The sequence below is a fragment of the Drosophila simulans genome, chromosome X (genome assembly GCF_016746395.2).
Source record: "Drosophila simulans strain w501 chromosome X, Prin_Dsim_3.1, whole genome shotgun sequence".
Lineage (NCBI taxonomy): Eukaryota > Metazoa > Arthropoda > Insecta > Diptera > Drosophilidae > Drosophila > Drosophila simulans.
In genome coordinates, this window is record NC_052525.2 from 12,096,764 (window position 1) to 12,110,342 (window position 13,579).

Below are 13,579 nucleotides of genomic sequence, written 5' to 3' on the forward strand. Positions count from 1 at the left end.
TAAACGTTCGACGTTTCGCATTTCAGTTGTTCATTTGACTCGGCGCTTAGCGGTTCAGTTACAGTTACCTTCTGTCCGTCTGTCTGTGTGAATGTGTGTGTGCGTGTTTCGTCCTGGAAAATTCGATTACGCGTAGAACAGATCCAAGGCCCAAGGATAATCGCCAAATTTGCACAGCACTGCCGTCGGCCAAACGCCAAAGGATAAAATAAAAAGGGATTATCAAATAAATGCATTCAAAGCCACTTAACAAATAAAGACAAACTATTTTTGTTATTGTTGCAACGGGGTTTCTAGTGCAAAATGTTTCAAATGTGCCAGTTACCTCAAAACCTGTTCTAAAACAATCTGCAAATCACACTTCAGCATCGGTTTTGCCATAAGGACTGCAGATCCATTAAAATGCAGAGCTCAAAATCTTTTTTAATACGCGATCTTCTGGGCGATTTGATTAATCGACGACAAACAGATTCGGGTGAGTTTTTGGAATCGTTTCGAAGATAGTTTATATATTTTGTACCGTTTAAATCCTATGCGGTATATCATTTACCATATTTACCTTATCATATAGTCATATCTATAAAACTGTAAAAATTCTGCTACTATAACTAGTATCAAAACAAAAATATTCCTTTATGGAATATAATTTGTTTCCTTAACTAGATATTATTTGTAAAAAGGGATGTCCTTAAATATCTAGTTTATATCAGTTCTCTGCTAATGATAGATATATTTTTTAAAGCAAACAACTGTTTAGCTCCATACTAACGGTAAATAACAAGACTTCCATGTAATTAAATATAACCTATCATTTTGCATACACTCTCACATGTGAAACATACATACATAATATAAACGCCTTTTTTGGCCAATTAGCCTGTTCATTGTTCCAATCTCCCGTTCTTTGATGTTTCGCTGTTGGCTGAGGGGTAAATAAGGGGAGTTTTTGGCTAAAACCACTGACAAATTGCCTTGCTCACTCTCTTTTGACGCCCCCAATTCTGTCATCTGGTTTTTTACCCGCCTGTGGCATTTAAATCTCACACTTTGCTCAATTATCGCAAAAACAAAACTTTTAGCGGTGTGAGTGAGATGGCGATGAGAGCGAGTGGGATGGCTAGACAGTGGGTGAGCGAGAGGGGTTGAGTGGAAACAACAAAAACCACAGCTTCAGGCAGTAATTTATTTGTGCACTGCTTGCTTGCACCGAAAAATATAATTTTTCAATACGATATCTTGATTTTGTTTTATATTTTTCAAAAATATTTTAGCCTATGGTAAATGTAAGATTTCAATAGTCGTGGTAATTATTGTTATTTTCAATATATTTCTTATTTACTTTATAGCTTTTTTTCTGCCTGTGTGGGGTTGGCAGTTAATAGTATTTTTGTTGCTGTTGACACTGCTTTATTCGTAACCTGCGCTCGAGCAATTTGTCACGTACGAGCACTTTAATTGTTTTTAGCCAGGGGATCGGAAACCGAAAGAGAAAATGTCGTGGTGGATGCCAATGCAAATGGGACTGAAAACTCAGTCATGACAAATGCTTTCGCATCCTCGCACAAGTACACAGAGAAATCGAATCGTGATCTTTACAAGTGTTGACTTTGAGTCAAGAAAATATAATTAAACAAAAGTCATCTTCAAGTATTAAAGAAAAAAAAAATTATAAAAGAAATATATGTAAAAATTATTCGTAGATAAATATAGTCATTTCTCAACCTATTTAAATGGGTATTTATATTTTTTCGCAGTGTACCGCCTGCGGTGCCCGCTTACGTATGCTTTGTTTTTTGGTTTGTGCCAACTGCATGTGTTATCCTCTAATTAGGCATGACATTAAATAAAGTTTAGCTCAACAATTACAACTATTTAGAGGCTAATTGCTGTCAGTTAGAGGAAGAAAGTGAAACTTTCACTGCAAGCATACCTTACGTTTCGATTCTGCCTTGAACTCAACGTTAGTAACGGCGTGGATAAATGCAAAACATGAAATTTGTATATTATTAGGACACACATACGTTATTCCAATGTCCAAATAAGTCCAAATTGCCGGCACATGCGAGACCATTTCACCCACTTTCTCCATTCAAATCGACAAGTCGCCGGCTTTCGCCAGTCTTCATTCTTCAGATGTGTGTCTCACAGTTCAAGTGCCTATTAAATGGCAATTGTGCCGCAAATTGATACGACGTGACTTTTCGAGGAAAATGAAAGAACTCACTCGAGACGCTCCCCAGGATATCCACACATAATTGAATATCCCCTCACATGCACAGACATATGTACCTATATCCACCATCTACCCTTCCGTCCTGTCTGCGCAAATCGTTATAAATGGAATCAGATGTCGAAACCCATTTGGGGTTAAAATACACAAATATAAAAATAATTTCCGCCCGTTCAGTTGGCACTCGAAAAAAGTGGGCGGAAAATATAGAAGAATCCTTGCTGGGCGAACACACGTGAGCGCCTGTGGCGAATCGAAAATGATGTTCTTCTAAAAAGTTGAGTGTTAAGTAAGCGCCACTGGGCGAAATAAATAGATATTCAGAATTATAAATAATGTGAAAAGTGGGTTGAGTGTTGTGAAACGTCGGTAAAAGGTCCTTTTTCTTTTTTGCCAATATAACTCTGGTTTTTACTTTAATAATTGTTTCATAAGTCGAAAAGAAATATATGAATAGTATTGAAAAGGAATAAACATTAAAAATAGTAATAAAAAGTTTTATTTTGATTTTGTTTAAGAAAAAAGTAAGTACTTGTAGACGACACATTTCTCTCAGTGCAGCGTGGAGCAGACCATGTAAATTCCAATAGGAAAAACAATTGAGAGCTCGTCGACACGTGAATTTAATCAGGCAGCCCGCAGCGCGCGATTTTCGGTCCGGGTTCGACTCCGATTTGGAATTGTGTTCAGGATGCGAGTGTATGTGCGACGGATATAAATAACACGTTGATTGCTGCAAATTGCAACTCATCCGATTCGCCGCCCTGTCATCCAAACGGACCAACGCCCACTTGATTCGCCCATCCGATTTGATAGCACTTCATCCAATGCGATTGTCTATTGCCGCTTGCGATGCGATGTGGTGTGGTTTGATGTGGTGTGGTGTGGCAATGGGTTTCCCAGGTCGCTTCTCGACCGGAAGTGGTTGCACGCGCGAAAAGAAGAGGTTGAACGCATTAGTGCCACGCTGCGCCTGAAAACAGGCAACAGTGTCTTAAAGCCGGTATCTTTATTCCGACGTCCACTTGACACTCGGCCTGCACTCTGCACTCCAATTGAATCCGAGTGACTCGTGGTCAATCGGAGGTTTTGAATAGGTTCAAAAATTAATTTGCCCACACTGCTGTCTGATTTTGGAAATTTTTAAATGAGTGGAAAGCCTTTTGTTTACAAATAAAAGCAGGATGTCTTTAGGATAATTGAACACTTGCAACTACATTTTTCTAATCCTCCCTTTGGTTTCCTATTTCCAGAACTGGAGCTCTCCAACGACGATTCGGATATAGACATCGAGGATCGATCTACGCCGGACTCGACGGCTGCTGGCTGCCAGCAGGAACTCCTGCTGTCGCACCATCACCGCAGATTCACCCACCACGACGAATCCAGTGTGGAGTCCTGCCTATCGGCCACAAGAGGCCCCGGCTCTGGCACAGGATCGGGTGGAGGCGGAGGAGGAGGAGTAGCCGGCGGACTGAGTGCCGCTGCAGCGGCGGCGGGCGTGGCTGCTGGACTCCTGGCAGCGGCCGCCAGTGGTGCCAATGGGGATCGGGATGCCAACGGCAATGGCAGTGGCCCGGGATCCGGCGGCGGAACAAGTGGCGGCTATGCGGAGCACAAGCTGCAGCTGAGCAAAAGTGGCCGGAAGCCGCGACGCCGCCGAACCGCCTTCACCCACGCCCAGCTCGCCTACTTGGAGCGGAAGTTCCGGTGCCAGAAGTACCTGAGCGTGGCCGATCGCAGCGATGTGGCCGAAACGCTCAATCTGTCCGAGACGCAGGTGAAAACCTGGTACCAGAATCGCCGGTGAGTCTGGATAGAGAGTCAAGTCCTAAATTGGAAAGTACGCACTTTAAAATTGATAGGATAATGGATAATGAAACAAGAAGTTCTGATTAGAAACTGTAGTTAGAAATATCTAACCGTGTGACAACGATTGTAAGCGATTCATTTGCCTTTTCCATTGCAGGACCAAGTGGAAGCGACAGAATCAACTGCGTCTGGAGCAGCTGCGTCATCAGGCGACCATGGAGAAGGACTTTGTGGTCCAGGATGGCGGCGGTGCGGGCGGACTCGGCTGCTGTCCCAGCGGACTGAGCAGTTCTTTTAGTGCCGCCGCCGCCGCTGCAGCGGCTGCCAGCAATCCGTGCAATTTTCTAACTTCCGCCGCAGCGGCGGCCATTTTCCGTAACGTCGGCTACGTCCACGGATGTCCCATGTAGGAGCCACGCCCCTAACTCCCCCACCATCCCACTTTCCCCAGCTGCCTGTGTATATAATGCGTATGGAAGAAAACAGTTTTTGTGCAATAACCGATCGGGATAAATTAATGAAAGTCAAGCGATGTGCTGATATTTACCAAGCATACCCGATATTATTATTATAATACGTACTTAACAATATAATCATAAACATAAGCATAGTCGAATTAATTAACTGTATTATAAAACTAAAAATCTCTTTTTTTTCATCGCACTCTATGGACTTTTTTTTTTGCCAGAATAAACATTCAATTGCACGTCTTTAAGCGTTTTCACTTGGGAGGTGATCTAATTTAAATTAATTAAAAAAACAAAACTATATCAAAGCTAACTAGTATAAAGTTAAGGAGATGTGGTACTTTTACAGAATATCAAATCGAATAACAAATCAAACGTTAGACTTCCGATAACTTTGAGAAACGATAATGATCGATCACTAAAATCGATCGTTGCCGATTGTTCAATTTTACTAAAAGTCTTTATATATGCATGTGCTGTGTTGGGTGCAATTGAATAATTCACAACAGAATCGAATGCAACGTATCGGTTAAATGCCGCTCGCCCATCTGCAAATCTGCAAATCGGTGAGCTGTGAGTCATGCTTGAAAATCAACTTGAGCGAATCGCACAAAACGATATCAATTTGTCGCTATATAGCAAATAGCCCGCGACATATGCCCACCCAACGGGCAGGATATCGCGTCTACACCTATCTGTATATAGACCCACTCTATATATATTATTCGCATGGAGCTGCCAGGCAGCTTGCGAGGGAGTGTGTGAGAGAGAGAGAGGGCGATACGGAGGGAAAAAGAGAGGAAAGATGAAGCAGCCAACCGGAAAACAAGCAACAACTCTGGTCGCAATTATAACGGGCCAACGGAGCGCAGAGAGCGCATGAGCGCCAGAAAGAGATGGCAGCAGTGCGTCCTGGCAAACGAGGATGCGATAGCAGCGTCATATACAGTAGGGATTCCCTAGCACAAACTGAAAAGAAACCTACATCTAAGGATATTTGGACAAACAAGAGATATCCAACATACAACATAGAACATGCAACAATCAACATGTGACATATGAAGGAGATTGCAACAACCAAGAACAAGATCGTTTGCATTTAAATATTTAAAAAAAAATGTAAACTATTCTGCTTATTTAGTTCTTTCCATCGAGGATCGTCTGTAGCTACAGTTATATTTTCATGCCCATTTAGCTCGCTACACAAAAAGGAGGAGAAATGTTTAGCCACAAATTGAATCTGCGGTGAGTGAGTTAACGAGCGAGAGAGAGGGCTAGATGGATATAGTATAACCATGCCATAGTGTATGCCATGCCATAGGACACCAGCCAACCCAACCCAATCCAACCCAAGCCAACCCATCGAGGATACGGGCATGATGATATAGGGGCAGGCGACGGGAGAGCAGTAGTTTTCAAGTGGTGCAGAGCGGCACAGAACGCTAATTAAAAAGATACTTGAAGGGAGCCACCGGAAACAAAACGGAAAAGCCAAAGAAGCGGGGCGGGCAATGTGAAAAAATGCGGGAAAAATGGCTGAAATGCGAATGAAAGGCAAAGGCGAATGGGAAGGCAAGCAGGTTAACGTTGCCATGAAATCGTCTATGAAATGTGAATGTAATCTAATGAATAAAATGCATCTGCTAACCCCCATCATGCCAGCCACTTGCAGATACAGATAGATGATGATTCACATTTTCTGGCTCTTTCCTCTTTTTTTTATATTCCACAACATTCTCACATTCATGCGGTTCATTTGCGCAGCCATTGAGATTTGAATGGCATTTTTAATTGGTACATTTTACGCAGCCATCCTTTGAGCACAAAGGCACCTCCGGCTCCACCAGCCGCTCTCCTTTGAGCTGGCCATCATTCATCATTTGATTTGTATTTATTTAATGAGTTATTAATTGCATTAAGCTCTCGGCGTTTGAGAACTTTGCAACTAAAAAAAAAGGAATAAACCGGGAGAGTGGTGCAAAGTTTTTCGGCTTTTGCCCGCATTCAGGCTGAAAACTACGAAACTAAAGAGTTCGCACAATTTGCAGCTTTGAAAAAAACAACGGAAAATGCTAGTGCCAAAAGTGTAGCATACTTTTCTGCGTACGTTTGCTTGTGATTATGAAAAAGCGCAAGAACTTCAAGACTAGCCAAAACTATTAGCACATGTAAATATTATTTATATTAATTAATATTACTTATTATTATAATAATTAATTATTATATAATTAATATTACTTATTATATATTATATTATAATAAAAGAAAGCCTATTTTATAGACATCTTTACGTTTTTAAGATGGAACATATTTGAAATATATGAACTAAATATATTAACTATAGAAAGGTGTCAGAAAGACAACATAAATATTCTTGATATCTAAACAAATTGGACTTGTTAAAGTAATGATTGTTTTGGGCCGCATAGGTATTGTTAAATAATGAAGTTACCACAGAAGCCACTTGACTTTGGCCATGGTTGTACTCACTGGTATTCAGGGGAGGAACTGACAGTTACTCCCTGCCATTATATCCCAATTTCAATTTAAATTCCAGCCTGCTGTGGCCCATCCGCAGGGCAGAAACAAAAATATATGTATATATGCATGTATGTACATAAAAATAAAAGGAAAATAAAAAAGAAGTGAAGTTCGGGGAAACCGCAACAGCAATTCTCGACATAATGATTGTGTTGAGGGGCGATTATGTCATCGCGGATGGGCAGGGCACAAGGACTCGACACACTTGACTTCCGGTTGGAGGATGGCTGCGCGATGTTTGCCATATTGTGTGAAAATTTGTGTGTTACCCAGCCACTGCAATTGGCGGTGGTGGCGGTTTCTCGTCTCGTTTTGTGATTAAAATGTTTGTCATTATCCGTTTGGAAAATCGTCCGAAATTGTGTTTGTGCCCCGGGCCGTGCCACACTTGCTTATTTCAAATCTGGCATCTTTATGCCTAATTGCCGCATTGTGTCCCATTGTGCGGCCATCGAACCTGTGGATCGATTCGAATCGGATCGATTCGGATCGTCTCACAGTTTCGAACCCTCGAACCCCGACTGAGCCATACAGGTTGCCTCCGGCCAAAGAGTCCACGGCTAAGGGAGACCATAGCCCGATTCCAACGATCAGTTGCAATTTGTTGCACAAGCGTATAGTGGTCGGCGAAATAAGTTGGATTGCATTGAAGTATTTGTGAGCTCCTTAATAATTTGCTAATAATTGACAAGGAAGTGAAAAGTAATTCTACAAGTGAAGTACTCTTCGCCAAGCTAAACACTTCATACAAAACTTAAAAGTGAGTGCAGTTTTAATTTTATTCACTACAATTCCTGCCCCTTCTGTATATAAACTTTGAGATCCCCAACTATGGGGTGGGGCTTGGATGAACTTGACGAGGCTCCTGAGCTCTTCAAACTTTATCTAGATATTTTAGAATTTCGTTTGAATTTTAGAACTTTCGTTTGATTGCCAATGATAAGGTTAAACTCAAAACATTCTCGCCTTTGGCCTCCAGGAGCATATTGACCTTAGGAAGTCGTTCGATCTTCTGTAATTTTTTCAGTGATCAAAAAGAGCCCAAAGCTTTCTTTTTTAAGTATTTCTTTGGTGCGATTTCCAGGCCATTACTCTCTTTCTCGCTCCTGAGCTCTTTGAACTGTATATTTTTGAAATCTTTATATTTTGAAATTTATGTATCTTCTCGTTTGATTGCTAGTGATATAGTTAATCTCAAATCATCTTAAATAAAAGTTGTTAAAATAAAACGTAAGGTTGGGCAAAGCTCTTATACGAACAGGAAACTCTATAAAATATATATAAATATATATACATATATATAAATATAAAATGCTTTAATACTTGGGCACTTTTTTTTTACTACCCCCATTGTACAAATTCTTTAAAAAAGTTTCTAGTTTCTGTTTAAATAAAAGGTAAAGTTTGGCACAACTTGTATACAGGAAATTCTATAATCTATCAAATTCTTAATTACTTGGGCACTTTTTCTTGATTACCCCCATTGTACAAATTCTTTAAAACAGTTTCTAGTTTCTGTTTAAATAAAAAGTAAAGTTGGTCACAGCTCTTATACATACAGGAAACTTTATAAAATATATATAAATATATATATATATAAATATAAAATTCTCTAATTCTTGGGCACTTTTTCTTCATTACCCCCGTTGTACAAATTCTTTAAAACAGTTTATAGTTTCTGTTAAAAAAAAAAGGTAAAGTTTGGCACAACTCTTATATATACAGGAAACTCTATAAACTATCAAATTCTTTATTACTTGGGCACTTTTTCTTGATTACTCCCATTGTACAAATTCTTTAAAACAGTTTCTAGTTACACAATTATATATAAACATTTAATAGAAGCTCAGTATGTTTACCTTACCGACAGAAATACGCATATAATCATCAGTGCCGCCAGAAATATTAGACGTATTTTCATTGCAAGGGCTATTCAATTTCTTATTTCGCGACTTGCAAACGTGGCTAATTCTCAGATGACATTTCGTGATAATTGGTGGGTGGACGGTTTTGATTCCACTTGCACTGCGGCTATCATTTGTATACATCATACTTTCCAATTGTGTAAACAACAACTTCATTAGTAAACAAAAAGTTCGCTGGGTGGTTACAGAACGCAAATCCTAAGCCCGAAAACCGATCCCCTTTCAAATGCCCACAAATCAGTAAATAATGACATGAAAATCTGTTGGCTTTTGTCAGGCCCCGCGGCCTCGAAGACCGAAAAAAGGAAAAGTTAGTTGGATGGGGGAGGGTTTTGGGTTGGAAAAGTGTTGAGAAAAGTGGGGTGGACAATTTGCCTTAAATTAGGCGTAAAATGCACAGATTGGTTACAACAAACAGCGCACACAAGCGGCTCATCAGGTCGGTCCACCCCCAAAAATTAAAGGGTAGCTACTTGCCACTTGTCATCACCATCTTGATTATTATTATCATCGCCATCCGACGGGAACCGGATATGATTGTTAGTATCTATTAGCACAGCTGAACCTCCAAATGATGGTTCCATAAAAAATCTGTTATAAAAAGCTATTTCTCGATACCAGACTTGTCATTTTGTTCAAATTTGCCTTATGATGAGGAAAAATACCCAATGGAAAGTATTAACATCTTTTCAAACTTGTAGTAAAATAAAAATTTTCCACTTACGGATGTTTGACTGTAATTGGCCTGGTCTGCGTTTCCCCTTCGACTTGCTGAACAACCCTCGCTAATTGAGCACTTTTGTCGCGTTTAATAGAGGGGGATTCTCGGGTTTTTACACTTGACGCAGATTTTTAGCTGGACGCTGATATGATAGATCATATTATGCTAGAGATAATCCCAGTTGATTAGCATGCATCGCTTCGCAAGCAGTGGCAGCTAAATTGAGGTTATGTTGGCAAGCAGTTCAGAAAGAGAGGGTTATATGTTGCCTACCCCTTTGCCATTTAATTTTGATCAACAAATACATGTGCATAATTAAAAACAAAAAGGAGAGCATAACACGCACACAGAGACGGCAAAAAAGTTGTTAATCTTTTCATGCCGACGCATAATTAAAATGTGAATATGGAAATTTCAATGGGAATCTGTGCAAAAAATGCCCCAAAAAAATAAAGGGGCGATAAAAAAGCAGAAGAGCAGAAAGAAAAGACCAAGCAAAGGACGCACAAACACACACACAGAAACTTAACGGTTTCCTGCTGTTATGGCCATCTTGCTTGCACCTCTTGCGCTTTTTACCGCCAGTTCGTTTGCGTGCGTGTGTGTGTGTGTGTGTGTGAGAGAGCAAGTAATTGCGAAATATGAATGCATAATGAGCAGATATTCGCCAAGTGTGCAAGAAACTTGAAGCGGCGATGGGCGTGGCAGGTGGAAAAGTGGGAGGCGGAAACGGAGGCCAGGTGACTTTTATGCTAAAATGCGCACATCGCGCGTGCATTTGCATTTTGCCAGCCTTTTCGAAAGCAGTGCAAGGACAAGCACAAATACACACAAACAAAAGCGGGCACACACACACAGGCAGGAAAAATCATAGCTACAGTAAGCTTCCGATAGCAACGACTCCTTTAAGTCCTTAAATTTTATGCGATTCAACTAGAAGCTTGTAGTGTTCCAGCAACTAGATATTAGATTTAATACATTAATGTAACTTGTTTTAAATTGCAAATAAACTAGATAATTTTATAATATAATAACACAAAATTAATTTAAAATCATGGAAGATGAGTATGCAGAAGATGTGTATGCAATAATTCAAATTAAAAACTTCAATTATAGTAAATTTCTAGACTTTTCAATTAAAAGTACCTACTTTCTGGTTTCACTGTACTCTGCTTGGCCAAGATGTCAGCCAAGTGAGTTTGGAAAACATGTCAAAATGTTGCGGAGCTCATTAAAATAGCGTTGGCTATTTGCACACATCACATCTTTCAGTCACTAATTTGCAGAAGGAGGAGGAGGTGGAGGCGAAGGAGCAAATCCTTGAAGGCGCCTTTTCCCTGTTCAAAAGTAATGCATAACTCCCTTTTTCCAGCTTTTTCCTCAGATAAGATGTCAGAATACAACATGAGCCACATGGTGCGACCCCAGGGATTCAGCTTGGAGGAGCTGCGTCAGGCTTTGAGTCGATCGGCGATTCGGGAGCAATGCTACTTTATTTATGCCACCGGCAATATTTTGGAGGTGATCCATGTTCATATCATAATAACATTACCTAATTTAATCACGTGTTCCGTCAGATTATATCTGGATTTGATGAACTGCTCAACCAGGAGGTAATCCAATTCGGAGCCGATAAACTGGCTGCGGTGTATGTATGCGGTTTGATGGTTTATCTACTCCGTCATGAGGACACTTCGGCGACCCAGGTGAAGAGAACTCTCTTCCTGCAAAATTGCTTCAATTATATGGCATGCACCGAGGAAAGCCATGTAAGTATATATACATATGTATATGTATGACATATATATATATATTTTTTATCCTTCCCTGTCTCTGCCCAACAGATCCACCAGATATGCGTCCATATCCTGGGCCTCTTCAATATCCAGAGTTCGAGCACAATGCTCAACCTGATCCTCGGCTGCCGCGTGGCCAGTCCACTGTCCACAATGGCCAACGTAGTGGCTAACTGTCTGTTCTGGGCCATGTTGGATCATATGTCGGACTTGGGCCTGGACTTGCACCGTTTGCGTCCGGCTAACACACTGCTGCTCGTCGTCGCCGTGGTGAAGCCGCATATTTATGTAATATCCTATCTGCATTCCCTGCACCTGGTGGTCCGTTTAATATCCAGCATCCTGCTGATCGGACCATTCAGTGTCCAGGGCCAGCAACTGTGCCAGGAGACCGGCGTGCCCGAGGATTTTATGAAACTGGCCAGGGAAGATTGCTCGATATTAGTTCGCTGGCTAATCGCCATTGTTGATGAGCTGCGTCCCCTGATGGTGGAGAACAACGATTTGGGGCATCTGCATGAGCGCCTGGTGCTCTTGGAGTCCATTTGTGAGCTTATGCAACTCTTGCATGGCCACTTGGTTAAGTTTTATCAAGGCAAAATTGCCACACAATGCAAGTAGTAGCAAGGAATCTGTCATAAATTCAGATACTTTGATGAGAAGAGAATTGAAATCTTCCATAACTTAACCTAACATTTGAAACTTATTGCACGAAACAATCGCATGGTATATATATATGCGTTCAACGATTTTATTATACACAATAAAAAGGCTCTTGCTTTAACTATAAAGTTTCAACGGAAACTCTAGATTTTATAATTTTAATAATGCTTTTTCTAAAAGGCAAGCCACTTAGTGATTTGAATATTTCGTGTAAGCATAAAAAGCTCTGGTAATAGTCCGGAAAGTACTAAACGATTAGGATGTCCTCCTGAATTATGTATCTATTCATCCAAAACGGAATCCAGCCATTCCTCCACACCGTTTTTGCTTGCTGCCGATGAGGGCGTGGCCGGCTGCACCATAGGCATGGGCATCGTGATGGGTCCAGAGCCTATACCCAGTTGCGTATCGGTCATGGCCAATAGCTCGTCAAGTTCATCGGGTTCAGCTGCTGAGGCAGCAACTGGTTTTTCCGCCGCTGCAGGGGCGGCGTCCTTGTTGGACTTAGCAGAGGGAGCTCGCGACTTGGTGCCCCCATTGGAGTCCTTTAGAATGCTCTGGTAAGCTGCCTCAGCCCGTTCGGCGGCCTTCTCCTGGGCGGCAATCTGAGCACGGGTGAACAGAGACGCCGGATAATCCATACGCTTGTATAAAGGAATCGTTTGCAGACCCACATTTAGGCGGGTGAGGTTCAGGGTGAAGTAGGCACTGGCAGCCTTGGTGTGTAGCTTGGTCTGGCCCTCGGCCACGTTGGCCCATTCGCGCTCTGATCCAAAGGTGAAGTGGCCGCCACCGAGGCTGGGAAACTGGGCCATCTGCTGGAAATCGCCAGCTCGTAACTGGGCACGGGCATTCTCATCGATGGCTGCACCATCCAGGCCCAATTGCTCCATATCGTCGGTGTCGCTGGGCAGGGTGTCCAGCATGTCCCTGTTCCGTTGCGGTGCCAACGAGGAGCGGCCTGCTCCACTGGACTGCCAATTGCCACGCCTGGCCAACCTTGGCTCATCGCTCGAGTCCGCCACATCAACCATGCTGCGACGGGAGGTGGGTGGCGGCGATCCCGACGACGTGGTGGACCGCCCTTGTTCCTTTTTATGGTGATGATTGTACTGCTTCATGTTCCTGCGCTTTCTGCAAAGAATGGATAGTTAATATTAGGTGCGAACGGCGAGGTGAGTGGTTACGTTGCACGTACTCCTTGGATCGATCGTCCTTGCCGGACATTTTGATGGGGGTTGTGTGGTTTCCGGGGTGTTATTTCTCAAGCAATTCCGATTCAAAATCGGTTTGTTTATTCCTTCGTTGACCGACGCGAGTGTGAGCGGGATGGATAGCGCGACGAACAGCTGTTCGATTAACTGAGCGCAGGGTGGCCAGGCTATGTTGTTGCAACATAAAAAAGTAACAGCGAACGAATAATA

The 13,579-nt window shown here is 41.9% G+C and overlaps 4 protein-coding genes across 4 annotated transcripts in view; 3 read left to right on the top strand and 1 right to left on the bottom strand.

Annotated features, from left to right (window-relative positions):
* Positions 1-4,748, top strand: LOC6740091 (homeobox protein B-H1). The gene is made up of 3 exons (XM_039296812.2): positions 1-475; positions 3,484-4,036; positions 4,200-4,748. Exons 1-3 carry the CDS (start codon positions 403-405, stop codon positions 4,450-4,452), a joined length of 879 nt encoding a protein of 292 aa, XP_039152746.1. The 5' UTR covers positions 1-402; the 3' UTR covers positions 4,453-4,748.
* LOC27209183 (syntaxin-binding protein 5) overlaps positions 2,045-13,579 on the top strand; it is a 34,714-nt gene continuing 23,179 nt past the window's right edge. Inside the window, exons 1-2 of the mRNA XM_039296808.2 lie at positions 2,045-2,139; positions 12,264-12,269. Coding sequence (XP_039152742.1) covers positions 2,060-2,139; positions 12,264-12,269 — 86 coding nt within the window. The 5' untranslated portion in view covers positions 2,045-2,059. The remainder of the gene's footprint in view (positions 2,140-12,263; positions 12,270-13,579) is intronic.
* LOC6725790 lies at positions 7,647-12,124 on the top strand. The gene is made up of 4 exons (XM_016173801.3): positions 7,647-7,810; positions 11,069-11,217; positions 11,274-11,465; positions 11,541-12,124. Exons 2-4 carry the CDS (start codon positions 11,086-11,088, stop codon positions 12,111-12,113), a joined length of 897 nt encoding a protein of 298 aa, XP_016039109.1. The 5' UTR covers positions 7,647-7,810; positions 11,069-11,085; the 3' UTR covers positions 12,114-12,124.
* LOC6725791 lies at positions 12,224-13,517 on the bottom strand. Its single transcript, XM_039296811.2, has 3 exons — positions 13,354-13,517; positions 12,425-13,289; positions 12,224-12,393 (listed from the first exon to the last, which is right to left on the bottom strand). The coding sequence occupies exons 1-2, from the start codon at positions 13,380-13,382 to the stop codon at positions 12,437-12,439; spliced, it is 882 nt and encodes a 293-aa protein (XP_039152745.1). The 5' UTR covers positions 13,383-13,517; the 3' UTR covers positions 12,224-12,393; positions 12,425-12,436.